The sequence below is a fragment of the Acartia tonsa genome, chromosome 10 (assembly GCF_053477335.1).
Source record: "Acartia tonsa isolate MP-2025a chromosome 10, ASM5347733v1, whole genome shotgun sequence".
NCBI classification, from domain to species: Eukaryota; Metazoa; Arthropoda; class Copepoda; order Calanoida; family Acartiidae; genus Acartia; species Acartia tonsa.
In genome coordinates this window covers 4,182,501-4,202,069 of record NC_137269.1, presented here as the reverse complement: position 1 = coordinate 4,202,069, position 19,569 = coordinate 4,182,501, and the positions used below count along the sequence as shown (strand labels likewise).

Sequence of the window (19,569 nt, the reverse complement as noted above, 5' to 3'; positions counted from 1 at the left end):
TCAAAAAAAAATAAAATTTCTCGTTGTTTCGAGCATCCAGTATGTAATTTACTTTGACTGTCATTACACAACATACAGGAAAAAGGCTTTGTGACTTTTTCTACCTAAAATATATATTTATTTTAACAAATGCTCTTTAAATCTTCTTGTCTGTAATCTTATTAATGATTTTTTGTGCTTTGCTACTTATAGATGTTGTCATCCTTGTTGTCATACAATAAAGAATTAATACCCAAAGTTTCATAATAACGTCTTCTTATTGGTTGGCCTAACAACTTTGGGGACTTTTAAATTTTGATTGGTTATTTCATTAAGATGAGTATTCAAACTTTCAAACTAGTAATCTACAGGAGGGGTAACTTTGTGTATCATCAATTTATCCTTTGTTTTATTCCTTTTGATCCCCGATTATAACAACACATCCCTTTTAAATCTTTTAATAATTTGTTTTAGATGTTCTGACTGTGAGTCCTAAGTATGCCCTTAAAAAAGTATTTTGTATAATTTTATTATACTGTAAAAAATAATTTTTTCATCTAGTATCAATTGATACGCTGGGGTTGTATTAGACCTGGACCCATAAGTGTGCTGTAATAACAAAATGAATATATAACACCATGTAGTACTATATTTTATATATTATATAGATGGGCAAATGGACGCTTTACATCGCAATCATAGGGCTTAGGGCTGACAACCCTATCCCATATCCATAAAAAGCCCCATTGTTACAGAAACACTGACAAATTGTCAGCGGCCTATGCTCCCCCTGTGGAGTGAGAACGGCTTGTTACTGTTACTGTTATGTAGTACTATATACTGTAATAACTATTACTATACAGAGATATTACATTTTTAGTATCAATTCTTACCCTACAGAGTAACAAAAATTACGAACCAGAGTTTTAAAAACCTCCTTCTAGCGTATTGAATTTTATTCCATAGAGAGCATTAGATAATAAAATGCACATTCTTTATTTAGTAATACATATTACTCCATAGAACACTAAGTAATACTCAATATAGTATTGGAATCTTCCTTATATCGTAATGAGGTTTTTTTGCTAGAACGTATGGGATGATGCTATACAGTAATGAAATGAATATATAGTATTATCTGATGATAATTTTTTTATATTTTTAACAGTGTATATACAAGACCAAAAATTTTGTTTAGAAGTTAATTTTATATTTTAGCTGATTTCAGAGCTTCACTTAAATGGATGTTGTCATCACTGTTTGTTTGTTAATCTATGTTGCTTTCAGAAAATAAAATGTAAGGCATAAGATCTAAATAGTGTGTAGCTATGTCGAGTACTGTAACTGCGAGTTGGGAGTTCAAACTTCATAGGAAAAGAAGAATCAAAGTAAGTTTATCTTTTTACTAGCGGCTATGCCTCTAGAGGCCTTTTTTAAGGTTATCTAAAGTAAAGAGGGGGAAGGTGGTGGAGTTGACCATCCTCTTTTAATTAGATTTAGTGTAACTCTTATTTTTTTTTTTGGGGGGGGGGGGGGAGTCAGATAAAAATCTCGTGACTCTAATCCTTAGCTTACATAAATATATACATGCCAATAAATGTTTTATCTTTGAATTTAATGAAATAACATTAAAACTTCTTTATGACGTCATCATTTTGCTCAAGTGGAGAAACGACAGAAAATAACTATTATATTGGCATATCATTGTAACAGATCAAAGAAGTCATACAAATAATCTGGAATATTAAATACTTCCTGAATATTAATAGGCCTTTTTGTGCCCTTTTTATGATGTACGTTCAACAGTGTGGCAGCCAGCACCCTTTAAAGTTTTATAGGAGATAATGTAGATCAACTGCAGTTCACGGTAAAATGTTCCTGGTAACGAATATTTCCAAAAATCTATGAATTTTAAAGGATACTAGCTGCCAAACAGCTGAACGTACACCATTTTAAGCGGCCTACAAATAATCTGGAATAGCCAAGATCCAATGATGCACAGGGAAAGAAAAAACGCGTAAAATAGGTCTATTTCGCGCATTTTTCGGCTCTGCGAGATAATTTTGCATTATTAATTTATGGCTATTCCAGATTATTTGTAGGCCTTCTTATGCGGCTTAAAACAGTGTGCGGGCATGATCTGTACCTTCAGTCGTTTGGCAGCTAGCAGCCTTTAAAATTCATAGATTTTTAGAAATATTCGTTACCAGGAATATTTTACCTTGAACTGCAGTTGATCTGATAATTTATACCAGAAACATTTTACTTGAACTGTACCTGGTCCTATATTGATAACTAGCGGCTTCGCCCCTGGCCTCTAGGGGCTTTGCCCCAAGAGGTAATTAAAAAAATAAGGTAGTACATGTGGTGGATCTTCATCTTCATCATATTATAATTATACATCAAAAAAAAAAATTTGGATCCTCATCTTCTTCAAACTATATATCATCAAAACAAAAAAAAATGGGGGGGATTTTTTTTTGTTTTTTGGGGGGTTGGGGGTGTCTAACCCCCCAAGAAAATAGCTTAAAAACACCACAGGACCAATAGGTATATACCCTAAAGAGTAAAATCCAATCGGTTCAGTGGTTACCGAGATCTTAAGGGACGGACGGACAGACAGACATCGTTCTACTTTGTATTATAGATAGTAATACGATTATGAACACAAAATTATTATCTTTAAAACATTTTGCTCTTCAGGAAGCTCTGATTGTCATTTTAACAGTCATAACTCTTTCTACGCTTTTAATTCATAGGTAAGTCAAATTTTTATTTACTTTAATCAAATTAGCGGCTGCGCCTGTAACAAAAAGTTTTATGGCTCAAGACACATAATTTCCTTACAGAAAAAATATGCTGCATATTAGGAACATCTTAAGACAAAAAAAAACACCATGGTATAAAAATATTAATTAAAAAATGAACATCTAAAATAATATGATATATAATATGTGCATGTAAAATGTTATATATGTATGAAAAAAGTGATTATTAATTTGTTGTGATTATAGTACTACAAGTATTAGGTAGATTGAATATTGCCCTAATACTACAAGTATTAAGTAGATTGATTATTGCCTTAATACTACAAGAATTAAGTAGATTGTTTATTGCCTTCTATTCAACATAGTTGATGATTATTACCTATTATTTATTGCTATATTTAGACTTACACATCATTGCCCCATAAGATTTTATTTAGTATTAGCTATAATTATAAGCAATACATTGCAGAGTTGCCCATGACCTCGGTTGTGTTGACTTACACTCTGAAAAAATAGAGTGTAAGGGGGGCTGGTCAGAAGAAAAAAGCCCTTGTAGATATTAGAATTATAACTAGGCCCTATCTAGGGACCAACAAAACCCCCCTAAGTTACCCACCTGCCATTTTAACCCTGCAAATAGTGGGAGGCAAATTATTGTGGGGTAGGGTTGGATTTTTTTTATTACACGCCCATAGCATATGGAAATGGAGGAGTTAAATAGTTCAACCGAAATCTATGTGAAGCTTACGTAAAAGAAAAACTTATTTGGTTTAGTGGTAAGCGACAAACAAAAAATACATTATATAACAGGATTGACGTAAGTAGTAGGGTGTATGTATATTCCGGTAAGGTCAAAAAGATCTCGCTAACGGCTGGGTCAATTGTTCAACAATTTTCCGGAAAGTTTATTATTTGTCATTGCAAGAAATTAGCTATTTTGAAATATGAACAATTCAATTATTCACGGAAACGAGCTAAGCTTAATCAGTTTATCGGTTACTAGAATCTTAAGCTTCAGACAAATAGGTGGGCAAGCGGACAGATAGTCATCGTTCTGCTTTGTATTATACTAGCGGCTTTGCCCCTAGCCTCTATGGGTTTTGCCCCAAGAGGTTTGATCAAACAAATTTTTCGTATTTTAGATTTAAAAGAAAAATTAAAAAAAACAAATTTTTTTTTGGGGGGGGGGGGGTAATCGACCCCACTATTTTAATTTTAGTTTTAAAAAGAAATTTTTTTTTGGGGGGGGGGGATTTTTCATTTTTTTTTTTTGGGGGGGGGGGTTGGGGGTGTCCCACCCCCCAAGAAAATAGTTATAAACCTTCCCAAGAACTATGAGAAGCTACCTTGTAAAGGAGAACCCGATCGGTTCAGCGGTTAGCGAGATCCTTCGCTACAAACAAACAAACAGACAAACAGACAGACATTGTTCTACTTTGTATTATAGATTATGTGGTGTATTATCTCAAAGTGCCTTTTAAGTAATGAGACCCCCCCCCCCTTTACTTTTTAAATAAATTGAAAATATGAAGGGAAGGGTTGTTTTTTCGTTTGTTTGTTTCTTTATTACTTTAGGGCAATTTAGGCTAGGTTAGTTTTGGGTAGCCCCATAAGGTTAGTGCACCGCTTATAAAAGAACTGGGACCAGGCAAAGGGAAGAAAACTTCCCTTCCCCCATACTTTAAATTTCAAAAATAATGATGGGGTTTTCAAACTTTTCATTGCTAAAGAGTCACTTTTTGAGAAAGCACCGATTATGCATATTCACAAGGTTTCCAAGCAGCTCCAACGCCGAAGACGAAGAAAAACCCGCCGAATTTTTCTCACTCACCGCCGCCTCTCAAGCTCCACAGCCGCAGCCTCTGTTTCCAGCGGAGGATGAAAACGCGCAAATTGGGACATCTTCCCGGAGAAAAATTCAACACTATTCTGATGAGTTGGTGAGACAAACACAGGAATGGATATATTATTACATGGAAGTTACACAAAATAATGATACCTCCATCCGCTTCAACTGGATGAAGGAACTGAACAATAAATAAGGATCATTGTAGCAACCTAAATTGACAAATAATTTTCCCTTGTCATAATATCCACTTATTTTATATCCATTAACACAGGCAAACAACGACGCCATGCGAATAGAAATTAGGCATAAAAAAAGAAAATTAGAACGGGCTAGAAAAATAAAAGGTAAGATAAAGGTGCTTTCCCTCAACATGCAAGTGGAGCACTGAAACATTACCCCCCTTAATTTTAGAAATATATTGAAACTAAGGGGTACGGGGGGGCGTTTATTGTGAACCTAGTAAAAGTATCTGACTCTGATTATGACGTAAAAATAAATTAGCCAATGAGAGGCCACTATAAAGTTTACCATTTGTCAATTACAGTGTATACTGGCCTATCATTGGCTAATTTTATTTACGTCATAATAAGAGTCATACACTTTTACTAGGTTTGTTTATTGTCCTAAGACCTATAGTAATAAACAAACTAACGAAAAACTCCCCTTCCCCAAATTATACTTTTAAAGATCTGCTCTAGAATTATCTTTATCTGTCCATCCAATATTTTTTATATTTCATGTATGTTTCATCTACTTTGTCATTAACGAAGGTAGTCTATAATTTACTTTGTCTATCAATCCGTCAGTCAGTCAGTCCATCTGTCAGTCTCCAACACAGAATTTTTCTCTATACCAATGAGAATCTAGTATGTAATATAAGTTGTCAGTCGGTCTGTCAGTCAAGCTAAAAATATGTATATTAAGATATAAAAATACGTGGGAAAGGTTTCGTGATTCATAATTTTAACAAATGCTCTTTAAAAATCTTCATCCACATTACCATCCATGATTTTTTTGTGCTTTGAAACTTATGTATGTTGTCATATGCTGAATATAGAACTGATTGACGGTAACGTTTTCGTTAGAGATTCTTCGCAAAAAAAATAAATGTAGAGAATTCATATAGCCAGTGGAATATACACTATCCCATAAAAGTGGGGCTGTTTGATTTGAGCACTTAATAACAAAAGTCGACACATTACAAACTTTCCCGATTTTGTATTACTTTTGAGGAACATGATTCCAGTTACGTCATATTTTTCTTTCCCAAAAAAGGGAAGGGGGGAAAAAAGGGAAGGGGGGAAGAAAAAAGAGATGGGAGAAAAGGGGTTTTTCCCCATCTCTTTTGTAGAGATTTTCTTCCCCCCTTCCCTTTTTTGGGAAAGAAAAATATGACGTAACTGGAATCATGTTCCTCAAAAATAATTCAAAATCGGGAAAGTTTGTAATGTGTCACAAAAGTCATCCTTGTATAGAACTGGATGGATTAAATTTTTACAAATTGATGTTGTCCAGAAGATCGCATTTGGTTGAATCATGTCATGAATATGTAAGTATTTCTCTGGTAGCGCAGCTACTCTACAATTTGTAAATGTTTGTATGTAGCCTTGAATCTATAAAGTAATGATTTAGATGTATACAACAATTGAAATTGAGAATCAGTTGGCCAGTCTTAGTTTGGTAATCTTTGTGCAAATTCTATATTACATTATTAGCTGACCCGCAATTCATGTGGAAGCTACTCTATTCTTATGGCAGGTGTTCCATATTAAGCCAACTTAAATAATGAATAGAATATAGAAGTTACATAACTTTTTTTTTGTTCGGAGAGGGTGGGGAGATACCTTCATCCTCTCAAAAGAAATCGCCTCTAGAAAATATTATTTAACTTTTTGTTTAAATGTAAAGTAGAGGCTTGTCTTAACCACCCAAGACTTCATTACAGTGCCTCTAGATGCATTATTATAGATAAAATAAAAAAATTAGACGTATCAAATCTTTACTTCAACTGAAAGTATTTTATATTTAGTTAGATGTTGAAAAGAAAACATCTTTGCAAGCAGCAAACTTTTACGTAATACAGGTAGGACAAATGTTTATCTGATAATATTTTTATATATAGTAATATTTTTCTTGTCTATCCATTAAATCATCTACAATTTAATCATCTACTATTATCAATCATCTATCTATCCATCTATATATCATTCTATCTATCCATCTATATATCAATCTATCTATCTACACATAAAATATATCCATCTGTCCATCTATCTATCAAGAAATCTTTCTATCCATCAATCTTTCTACCCATAAATAGCAATCCATCTATCTATCTATTCATCTAACTTCTCATCTATCTAACCATCCATCTATTCATCTATCTGTCCATCTAACTTCTCATCTATCTAACCATCCATATATTCATCTATCTAACTATTTATTCATCTCTCTATCTATCTATGTAGGAAGAAAAGTTGATATGGTGTCCTGTATATAAGGCTGCAAGTTCTACCTGGATGCAGAATATTCTCTACATTGCAGGACATAATCAGCAGATGGTAAGTTGTACACAGAGGGATTTTAAGGAATAAGACTAAGGACGATACATTTGTATACATCACTTAAGATTGTAAACAAAGATGGTCTTTCTGTTTGATTAAAAGTTTTGTCACTACAAGTATGGAACCAACCAATCATATTCAGTAAAACTACCCAATATGTTTTGAGTTAATGATTAAGATAACACCATTTTATATTTGTTTCTATACATAAAAGGACAGAATGTATGATTGTATGTACAGTAAGATGATAAAACCAATAAATCGATAATTTTAATTAAAATTCATAGAATTTTTTTATTCCCTTTGTTTAGCCTTAGGCTATTTTGTTGATTGGTTAACTGTCCGAGATATATGGTCTAGAAAAAAAACAAAAATAAAAACTAATTGCGGGGAGAGGGAGGATCAAAATATATCAAAAATATGTATAAACCTTCGCTACCTAGTATCCAATATAATCTAAGTTAACCTGACGTAATGTAAAAAAACGGAAAACAACCCCCCACCCTCCATATTTTAAAAAAATAAGTGGGGGGATGTGGGTTTCAGTTCTCAATACGACACTTTGAGGAAAAGCACCTAATAGAAATCTTTTTGAAATTAAAAATTACTAAAATTGATATATTATTACTTAAATGTTGCACCAGATTTTTGTGTACTCTGATAAAGAGATTCTTGCAGCTGGCTAAAATAACGATACTCCCTCCCCATCAACCCCCTATACCCTAATCCCTCCCCTCCTACTGGATGAACGAACTGTCCAATAAATAAAGTCCATATTAGCAACCTAAATTGAAGACCAATTTTCACCTGTCAATATATCCACGTATAATGTATATCCTATATCCATTAATACTGTGTGCAGGTATCTGAAATAAGATCCAAGTATCCGCAGCAGCCAAATGAACAGGGCAGGGTTGTGGCGCCAGAAGTTAAAAAATCTTTTCTTCAGGTTAGATCTTTTAAGCTTTTCTATAATTCACTTAGAGTGTACATCCGTATGTACGTAACTCTATATTAGAAATGTGATTTTCTCAGGTGTTATTCATGATTAAAGGCTAATTTTTTAAAAAGATTCTCTCTAACTACATATGTTGTAAACTAACTATGACCAATGACCATCCAGTATATGCCAGTCTGTTATGCCTCAAAAATATAATTATAAAAACATATAAAAATTTGTATCGAAATTTCTATGATTTTTTTTATATTTATGGCTACCTACTAAACATGATTTTTTTAAAAATTCAAATTTCCTATTAATTTAAGTACACGGTTGGTTTTTTATTAAATGAATAAGTTAGGGTACAATGTTTGGCACTTTCGATATAAGTAAATGATAATAAAAAACCCATAGAATGCGATAATAACTTCAGAAAAATCGAAGAAAATAGTTTTCATACTTAATTAACGTTTTTAAGTTTTTCTTCAAAAAGTTTAGATAAGATGCCTTTAAAAGTCGTCTATGATTTTGTCAGGGATAAAAATGTAACTTTAAAATAAGAATTACAACATATTTTTTCAATTAGTACAAAGTAAAATTTTGAACACTTTATTGATCAGTATATTTTTTAAAATGTGAAGTAGAAACCTGAATATTTTGTCATGAAAATTGTGTTATGATTTGATTGTCTGCTAGATTACAAGAAAAAAGATACTGACAGTACTTGTTGGTTCTTTTAAAAAAAATAGGTAGATTACTTTCAGAACCCCTCTTTTTGCAACGTTATTTCAATATAACAGAGCCGTAGTCTTAGTGTACTCAATATCTAGACAGCCAACCATTGTTTTAGAATTGTTCAATTTTTTTAACTTCTGATAAAAACAGAATTAATGGTATTTTTGTAAATATTATACCTCCAAGAAATGGCTATACTTCCCAATCATATGTTGTGTGATATTTAAGAGGAATTATTTTGATATAATGTCATTAAAATATTCGTTGAAAAAAGTGCTATTCTAGCTTATACTTTACATTTTAATGTGTATGATAATTCAAATAAAAGATAATGAAGATTTATATTATATTTAATTGTTATAATTATAAAGAAAAACCTGGAAACAGTAAAAAACTGTCTTTATTTTATTGACATAGGGAAAATTTTGTCAAATATTTGAATAAAAAAACAATATGAAACAAAATAAATTATTTTTAATATAGTCACAAAAAGGCTTAATGAGTTTAGGAAATATTTCATTCACTAATCATGTCATTTAAACTCTATTAAACAGAATACAGTGTAAAAAGATGTTCTCGTTTTAATTTTAAGTAATTTCAAATGCATTTTAATACCTTTTAATGATTTATTTTTTTAAACATCTTTTTATAAAATGTTATTGATTTTTGAAGTTATATGTTAAAATGTTTTTAAATTTTGTTAACATTTTGTTTTAAATGTAGAAAATTGGTAATTCTAAACATTCAAAAAATGATTTTATTAAATTTTCATCACTTAAATTGCATGTTTGATGAAATTTTTAACTGATAATTCAAGAAAAATCGTTTAAGTTTTATTATATTTTACTTTGAAATGTTAAAAAAATATAATTATTGTCAAAAATGTGGAAGTTATACTTTCCTCAAAAAAAGACTTAAAACATGCAAATTAACACGTGTAATGAGATTTTTTTTCTTTCAGGTTTAATTTTAAGTAATTATTGATATTTTTTGTAAAAAGGATTTTATATAAAAAGTTTTAAAACTCGAGTTATGTAGTGGTACTAAAAAAGGTTGCGAATTTATGCAATTTTCTTGCAAAAAAAATTTTCTAGGATTTTAAAAATAGCAAAGGGTGTTATTAGACGTACTTACAGATACAATGGCTAAGTCATTTTGGCCAAACACTAAAATAAAGTTTTGACATCTGAGGGTCCAACCGTGAGTAATAAGCTTTTTGTATTTAGATTATATAGGATTTTGATAACTTCTAAACCAATTGAGTTCTCTATTTTTTACAAAAAAAATGTACGATTATTTAAAAAATCATAAAGTTATTATAAGTTTTATTAGCCCGGGCCTTATCCGAAAAAGCTAAAATCCGGATTTTTATATCCGTGGAAAGCTTTCTGTAATATGATGCGATGAATAATTATTATTTTATTTTAGAGATTTGAGAAGAAGGGGAATGTAAATAAACTATTAATTGTGAGACATCCTTTTCACAGGTAAGGTCAGTCTGTCTGTACGTTTAGTCATCCGTCCGTCCTTAACAAATAGCTCTTTTCGTTAATTAGTATGTTAGAATTGTCCCATGAATTGAAACATTATGATGATTTCTGTAACAGTTAGAAAGCTAATTAACTCTATAATCGTTACAAGAAATCCTGTTCTGTTTTTACTTTTTCGACTATAATTTTTTTTAAAGCAAAGCGTTTATACAATATGGCTAAGTCCGTCTATCCGTAACGGATAGCTCTTATTGTTAATTTAGGCATGTTTGAATTGTCCTATTGAAACACAGTGCATGGTGATTCCTGTAACAGTTAAGCATTTCTATAATCGTTACCAGAAAGCTTGTCCGTCCATTTAAAACATACCGATCTTTTACTTTTGACAAACTTGTATAGAAAATTATGCATATCTACTCGACTCTAAAAGTGTTCTTTTGAATTAAACATTTTTTTCGAAGCTACTCTATAATTTAATTAAAAAATTAGTAATTTTGAGGGAGGTAATCTAATGTATTTTCAAAAAAATATGAGGGGGGTAAACTCCCCTTTACCACCACCCCTTAACCGTCATATTATTGTAATTCTCTACTTATAGATGTTGTTATCCTTGTTTATTTTTAAGGTTGGTGTCTGGGTTTAGAGATAAATTAGAAAGATGCCATGGTCCAAATGGTTGTGAAGATTTAAATTTTGATTGGTAATCATTTTTATGTTTGTCTGTCTATCCAAGGGTCTTTCTGTCGTCTATCTGTCCGTCTGTCTTTCAGTCCATCTGTCTGTCAGTCTATCTGTCTGTCTATCTGTCCGTCTGTATGTCTGTCTGTCATGGTCCTAACGGATGTGAAGATATAAATTTTGATTGTATAATCATATTTTGTGCTTTTTCCACCTGACTGTCTGGTTGTTCGTCTGTCTGTGGGTCCGTGTGTCTGTCCGTCTGTCTGTCAATCTGACTGTCTGTCTGTCCGTCTGTTTGCCTGTCTGTCCGTATATGTGTCAGTATATATGTCCGTATACGTGTCCGTCTATCTGTCTTTCTATCTGTCCATCTGTCTGTCTGTCATGGTCCTAACGGATATAAAGATATAGATTTTGATTGGTAATCATATTTTGTGCTTTTTCCGTCTGACTGTCTGTCTGTTCGTCTGTATGTCCGGTTGTCTGTCTGTCCGTTTGTCTTTCTGCCTGTCTGTTCGTCTGTCTGTCTGTCTGTCCGTCTGTCTGTCTGTCTCTCCTTCTGTCCGTCTGTCCGTCTGTCCGTCTGTCTGTCTGTCTGTCCGTCTGTCCGTCTGTCTGTCCGTCTGTCTGTCCGTCTGCATGTCCGTATGGTTACTTAGTACCAAATATAATTTTAATTTACCTACTCTTAAAATTATTATCAAACAAATGAAAACCTGATATAAACGTAAACGGCTGTCTTTTAGTGTATAGCTTCAGATCTCGCTAACAACTTTTAATTGGTCCAGGAAGGTTTTTAAAAAATATTTTTTGGTTAGTGTACCTCCTCCCTCCCTAAAAAAATCACCCAATGAAAAAAAATCATACCACCCATAAGCTTTTTTTCTTTTTTTTTCTGGGGGTTAAATCGTACAAAGTAAGAATGTTCAACCTTTTCCACCAATGATATTAATTTAGGTATTACAAGATATATGGACACAGAATTGTAAAGAGTTACAGGAAGAAAGCTTTGAAAAAGTTTCCCATAGAATATTTTGATGAGGGGTAAGATTTTTTTAGTTTAAGTCGTTTCGTAATCTCCAGGAGCTTTCACTTGAAATAATGTTAAAAGTCTAGCCCAATTAGGTCTATTCGATGGTCTAACCCTGCGGAGCTACAAAGTACGTAAAAAAGGACCTAACCTGACCTTAAGTATAGATAACAAATGGCCTCCCCCACTCATTATTTTAATTTTTTTCTATGGGGGGGGGGGGGTATTTTTCCCAAAATTTATATTTTTTAGTGAAGGGTGACATATCCCCGCTAATTATCAATCCATACAAAGTTTGAAAACGATTTGGCATTCTAACTTGTTCAAAGAGCTAGCCGCTCCGGACGGACGGACGTACGGATGTACCGATCCCAATAATAGAAAAGCTTCGATTTTAAAAATTAAAATATACCTAGATAGTGAAAAATCACGAAACCTTTTTATCATAAGATAATTATCGGTGATTAATGGACCAAGTGAATTATACACATTAGTATGAGAAATATTTACAAAAAATCTTGATTGGTAGCCGGCAAAATCACGCTTTTCCTATGCCATTTCTTACATACAGACCGACATAAAGACGTTAAAAAGTGAAGATTTGATTTTAAAGTAATATATTTTAATATTTTTATTAATTCAGAAACAATTTTGGTAGTCCTGTCCCGCTTGGAGATAATGCCAGGAGCGAGAAACTTCCTATTTTCTGGGAGTTTGTGCAATTTTTAATAGGTAATACCATCTATCTATCAATACATAAACATATATTCATTACCCCGTCCCGTTTTAGAAAAATTTTGTTAAAATTTTTGCCCCCAGCCATAATATGGTTGATTTATGCAAAATAATGACCCATGCAAAATGGTTTTTCTGTAATGCAAAAATTGCGATGGTACAAGCACTGCAAAGTTTTTAAAATCTGCAAAAAGACCTGTTTTTAAAGCTCTTGTACCATCTCAATTTAAAAGATTTTTACAAAATTTCAATTCTAGTGTGTCGATATAAACCTGAAATTTACCAAAAAAATGGGGGCAGTCTCAATTGTAACATATGAAGTACAAAGGTGCAGATAATAATTTTCCAAAGTAAAAATTGCCAAATTGCATACATAAATAATAGGGTTGGGCTGGATTGGACGGATACAGATATCCGACTGATTTAAAATGCTGGATATCTGGTATTCAGGTTTATATTGGCACCCTAGAATTGAAATTTTGTAAAAATCTTTAAAATTGAGATGGAACAAAAGCTTTAAAAACGGTCTTTTTGCAGATTTTAAAAAGTTTGTACCATCTCAATTTTAAAGATTTTCACAAAATTTCAATTATAGTGTGTCAATATAAACCTGAATACCGGATATCCAGCATTTTGAATCAGTCGGATATCCGTGCTTGTACCATCGCAATTTTTGCATTACAGAAAAACTATTTTGCACGGGTCATTATTTTGCATAAATCAACCATATTATGGCTGGGGGCAAAAATTTTAACAAAATTTTTCTAAAACGGGACGGGGTAATATTCATTTACATACTAGCGGTTACACTCCAAAATGCCTGTTGGGGCACTTAAGAGGGGAAGAAGTCTATACCTGGCCATTTTAAATATTATTTTCTTTAAGTAAAAAAGCAAATTTTGCGGGGGTAATTTAAATTTTTTCATGGGGCGATTTCTCTTGGGAGGAAGGTGATACCCTCCCTCAAAATATTTATAAACCTTTCAAAGACCTATGGGACAACCATATCGGTCCAGCGTTTAGCTAAATCCTTTGGCACACGCAGAAAGACAGACACACACAGATCCTGTTACGTTTATGTAGGGATATCTATCTATCTATCTATCTATCTATCTATCTATCTATCTATTTATCTATCTATCTATCTATCTATCTATCTATCTATCTATCCATCTATCTATCTATCTATCTATCTATCTATCTATCTATCTATCTATCTATCTATCTATCTATCTATCTATCTATCTATCTATTTATCTATCTATCTATCTATCTATCTATCTATCCATCTATCTATCTATCTATCTATCTATCTATCTATCTATCTATCTATCTATCTATCTATCTATCTATCTATCTATCTATATCTATCTATCTATCTATCTATCTATCTATCTATCTATCTATATATATATCTATCTATATATCTATCTATATATCTATCTATCTATATATCTATCTATCTATCTATCTATCTATCTATCTATCTATCTATCTATCTATCTATCTATCTAGACTCGCCAGTAGAAGATTATGATGAACATTGGAAGCCCCAACACTTACTCTGCTCTGTTTGTCATTTTTCATTCAACTATATCCTTCATTTTGAAAATTTACAACAGGTAAATTCACTTTCTTTATAGTTCACTTTGTCAGTCCGTCAACAGATCTATAGTGTGGATGTATATACAGATAACTACCTCCCTTCCTTTTTTAATGACCTTTTTCGTCGGCTAGCAAATTGTTTTCTGCTACTTGGCTGTGTTAATATTGCCGACACAATTAGTTGATTTTCAATGATCTAATTGAGAGTCGGCACAAGGACACTGCGATGTTATTTAACTTGGTCCTTTGGTCTATCAGGCCATGGGACAAAAGTATAAGTTGTTAAAGATATATTTTTTTGTGGTTTTGTGATTATTGTACATCAATATATTATTCTATGATACAAAGTCTGTCTGTCTCTCTGTTTGTTTGTCAGTTTGTTTGTAGCGAAGGATCTCGCTTTCCGCTGAACCGATCGGGTTCTCCTTTAAATGTTAGCTTCTAATAGATCCCGGGAAGGTTTATAACTATTTTTTTTAAAACTAACATTGAAATTGTGTGGTCGACTAACCTCCCCCCCAAAAAAAAAAATTTTTCTTCAAATTTTTCTTTTAAATCTAAAATAGCAAAAATTGGATTGATCAAACCTCTTGGGGCAAAGCCCCTAGAGGCTAGGGGAGAAGCCGCTAGTTAATTTATAACTGAATAACATCTGTTCAGCAAAAAATTCATTTCCAATATGGCCCCAAGACCAATCAATATTCGCTGGATTAGAACCGGATCTCTGCCATTCTGAAAAATCATGGATAGCATCGTATTAAAGACAATTTTCCACAAATATTTAAGTAAACATCTCAAAAAATATTTTAATATTTACGGAAAGCTGTCTATAATACGATGTATAAATATTATAAAACTATTTTTGACAATCTAATTTAATTTAGGAACAGAAGGAGTTTTTAAAAACAATTGGAAAAGAAAATATTTCCGAGTTTATTCAAAATCCGCTGAATTCAGGAATCATTCAGTTTTTTTCTTGGGAGGGATGGGGTACATTGAACTGTAAATTATTCTGGTACCTACATTTTTCGGGTACCAAAAAACCAATCATTAAAAGCGAAGCCTTTCTATAATTAGGGTCGGTCCGTCCATCCGTCCAGAACGGATAGCTTTTTTTGTTAATTTAGGCATGTTATAATTGTCCTATCGATTTCAAACTTTGCATGGTGATTCCTGTAGTAGTTAGGTACGATTTAGAAAGCGTAGCAACTCTATAATCATTACCAGAATGTCTGTTCGTCCATTGATCTGATTTTTGATATACTGATTCCTGGGACAACAAAGAACAATTTGTTATGCAAAGCAACTCTATAATCAAGTTCTAAAAATGTAAGTATGTCCATAAACATTATCCTGTATCAAGCAGTTTTTCAACAAATTCACTTACAATTTTGCTTCGACTCTTATACATTTACATTCTGAATATTCCGTTCTGACACTCTACAAGTGTTAATGTCCGTCTGTCCTACCGTTTTTGTGCTTCACTTTTATGGATGTTGTCCTCCTTGTTTTAATCTGCAAAAGGGGTAGTTTTGTTTCCAGCATGGCTTCCTAACTGATCAATATCCGCTGGATTAATCCACTGCTCAGCTATACTGAAAAATCATGTATAGCATCAAGTTGCAGACGATTTTTCATAAATAAGAAAATATACAGGGCGTTTCAAAAAAAACTGCGTTTTCCAAATTTGGGAAACAACCATTAGGAGTACAAAAAAAAATAATTATATGTCAATATTCTCTATAAAAATATGCATCGAAATTGTTACAGGTGTTTTTTAATATCTCTGAAAATAACGGCGCATTTTAAAGCATAAATATTTCAAAAGATGCGTATGATGCTTTTTTCTGGTAGAATTTTGTGCCTTAAGGTTGGTTTTTAAAAATTTATTCACTTGAAAACAACATCTTAATACGGCCAATACAATTTCTACCAATTACATTAAAATTTTCATTTAAAATTCCCTCACTGAAAACAAATATTCAGTTTTTCTTTTTGTATACTTAAGAAACATGACCTTAAAAATTGCTCATGTTCGTAAATCCCCACTCCTCATTTATTCCTATAATCCTTTAATTTGATTGACAGGTTAAGATATAAACTCATAATTTATTCATAATTTGTAATTAGATGCTTTTATAAAAAAAATTCAAACTTCAATAACTTTTTTGTCTTTAGAGATTTTTTTGTCAAATAAAAAGGAGTTTTTTTCTTTTTACTATAACCTACGTTATTAAAGAAGATTCTTTTACTGCAAATGCACCACAATCAAGAAATGTGAAAAAATGACAAATTGCAGTTTCTTAAAAATGCTTTTGTGAGGAGCTAAAAAGCATTTCACCTTTAAAACTCATTAAGGTACTTTTCTTATACCTTTTTCTAAATTAATATTGAAATTCTACGATTTTTTTTATACATAATAGAAGAGTTATTTTAATTTTTCTTGCACAACATTTTTCACATAAAGCATTTTTGGAAACTATGTACCTATCATAAAGGCCGTATTTTTAGAGATAATGAAAAACACCTGTTATAAATTTGATGTACATTTTTACAGAAAATAAGGACATATAATCGTTTTTTCTGTATTCCTTCTGGTTGTGTCAGAAAAACAGAAAACGCAGTTTTTTCTGAAACACCGTGTAAATCAATATATTAATACCAGTTTTGTTAGCCCTGGTATGAACAAAAAATTAACGTTCATTGTCTTATCCCTTAAGATCCCTGCCTATTAAAAATGTGAATGATTGTACGCGCGCAGGACCAACAACAGAAGATCTGGTGTCAAAATACTTCTCAACTCTGGACAAAGACGACATTTTGAAGCTTTACAATATTTACAAACTTGATTTTATATATTTCCAATATCATTTCAAAAATTAAGTATAGATGATCAGGGAGGGAGGGGACATTGGCTATTTATTACACTAGTCTCCAAAGTTTTTTTCTAAGCCTGACCCAGCGGTGAAATAACCCTAAGGAGGTGATTTTCTTAACCTAATTTAACCTAACCTAACCTGGCCTGAAACTACAACCCACCCCCCCCCTCCGTTATTTACAATTATCTCTTTAAAAAAGGGGGGGGGGTTGAATGCTTGACAATCTACTTTATGAGAAGTTGCTGATATAAACTTATTAATAAGAGCTTACTATTATACTAAAAATACCAAAGTTAATATGTTGTTTTTTTATGTGTTTATATTTTGCATTTATATGATTTTTATTTTCAAAAATCAAAAAGATTTAGCTATTTATTAAAATCTGTGATAATTTGTAATTTTGAAAGGACACCCCTTTATACATATATTCTTTACATATGTGTTTTTGATTTGTACTATAAATATAAGTATTTATACATATTATATCTTTTTTGTAGCGAGGCTACTCTATATTTCATTTTGTTTGTCCGTCAGTCAGTCAGGGCGGTGAGTTGACTCCTTTTGAATTAATTCAAATATCATAACAACAGGATGTCTACTTGTTGTCATCCTAGTTTCTAAATAACTAAACTACCAAGCAAAAAAGAACATCAGAAAATTGATATTCATTGAAAATCTAAGCTAGTTTTTGGTTGCACAGTATCTTGCATAGCAGTATCCAGTATTATTCAGGTGTTAAAACAGATACTCCACGGGACAACGTGTCACTGTTATCTCGGCACGGTTGGGCCCTCAGATGTCAAAACTTTATTTTAGTGTTTGGCCAAAATGACTTTGCAATTGTATCTGTAAGTACGTCTAATAACACCCTTTGCTATTTTTAAAATCCTAGAAAATTTTTTTTGCAAGAAAATTGCATAAATTCGCAACCTTTTTTAGAACCACTACATAACTCGAGTTTTAAAACTTTTTATATAAAATCCTTTTTACAAAAAATATCAATAATTACTTAAAATTAAACCTGAAAGAAAAAAAATCTCATTACACGTGTTAATTTGCATGTTTTAGGTCTTTTTTTGAGGAAAGTATAACTTCCACATTTTTGACAATAATTATATTTTTTTAACATTTCAAAGTAAAATATAATAAAACTTAAACGATTTTTCTTGAATTATCAGTTGAAAATTTCATCAAACATGCAATTTAAGTGATGAAAATTTAATAAAATCATTTTTTGAATGTTTAGAATTACCAATTTTCTACATTTAAAACAAAATGTTAACAAAATTTAAAAACATTTTAACATATAACTTCAAAAATCAATAACATTTTATAAAAAGATGTTTCAAAAAATAAATCATTAAAAGGTATTAAAATGCATTTCAAATTACTTAAAATTAAAACGAGAACATCTTTTTACAATGTATTCTGTGTAATAGAGTTTAAATGACATGATTAGTAAATGAAATATTTCCTAAACTCATTAAGCCTTTTTGTGACTATATTAAAAATAATTTATTTTGTTTTATAGTGTTTTTTTATTCAAATATTTGACAAAATTTTCCCTACGTCAATAAAATAAAGTCAGTTTTTTACTGTTCCCAGGTTTTTCTTTATAATTATAACAATTAAATATAATATAAATCTTCATTATCTTTTATTTGAATTATCATACACATTAAAATGTAAAGTATAAGCTAGAATAGCACTTTTTTTAACGAATATTTTAATGACATTATATCAAAATAATTCCTCTTAAATATCACACAACATATGATTGGGAAGTATAGCCATTTCTTGGAGGTATAATATTTACAAAAATACCATTAATTCTGTTTTTATCAGAAGTTAAAAAAATTGAACAATTCTAAAACAATGGTTGGCTGTCTAGATATTGAGTACACTAAGACTACGGCTCTGTTCTATTGAAATAACGTTGCAAAAAGAGGGGTTCTGAAAGTAATCTACCTAATTATTTTTAAAGAACCAACAAGTACTGTCAGTATCTTTTTTCTTGTAATCTAGCAGACAATCAAATCATAACACAATTTTCATGATAAAATATTCAGGTTTCTACTTCACATTTTAAAAAATATACTGATCAATAAAATGTTCAAATTTTACTTTGTACTAATTGAAAAAATATGTTGTAATTCTTATTTTAAAGTTACATTTTTATCCCTGACAAAATCATAGACGACTTTTAAAGGCATCTTATCTAAACTTTTTGAAGAAAAACTTAAAAACGTTAATTAAGTATTAAAACTATTTTCTTCGATTTTTCTGAAGTTATTATCGCATTCTATGGGTTTTT

At 31.4% G+C, this 19,569-nt stretch overlaps 1 protein-coding gene across 1 annotated transcript; it reads left to right on the top strand.

Annotated features, from left to right (window-relative positions):
* Positions 1-1,245: 1,245 nt before the first annotated feature.
* LOC145329210 (carbohydrate sulfotransferase 11-like) lies at positions 1,246-17,733 on the top strand. Its single transcript, XM_080173262.1, has 15 exons — positions 1,246-1,367; positions 2,683-2,738; positions 4,519-4,703; positions 4,869-4,940; positions 6,072-6,145; positions 6,626-6,679; positions 7,065-7,157; positions 8,023-8,109; positions 10,264-10,322; positions 10,951-11,025; positions 11,964-12,050; positions 12,680-12,768; positions 14,287-14,393; positions 15,261-15,335; positions 17,140-17,733. The coding sequence occupies exons 1-15, from the start codon at positions 1,308-1,310 to the stop codon at positions 17,257-17,259; spliced, it is 1,293 nt and encodes a 430-aa protein (XP_080029388.1). The 5' UTR covers positions 1,246-1,307; the 3' UTR covers positions 17,260-17,733.
* The last annotated feature ends 1,836 nt before the right edge of the window (positions 17,734-19,569 follow it).

What these genes read in the sequence shown, in the direction of transcription:
- LOC145329210 (XM_080173262.1), top strand. Translation starts at nt 1,308, where the DNA reads ATGTCGAGTACTGTAACTGCGAGTTGGGAGTTCAAACTTCATAGGAAA. An exon ending in ATAGGAAAAGAAGAATCAAA is followed by an intron (nt 1,368 to 2,682) that starts GTAAGTTTATCT and finishes TTTGCTCTTCAG; the next exon opens with GAAGCTCTGATTGTCATTTT. An exon ending in CAGGACATAATCAGCAGATG is followed by an intron (nt 7,158 to 8,022) that starts GTAAGTTGTACA and finishes TACTGTGTGCAG; the next exon opens with GTATCTGAAATAAGATCCAA.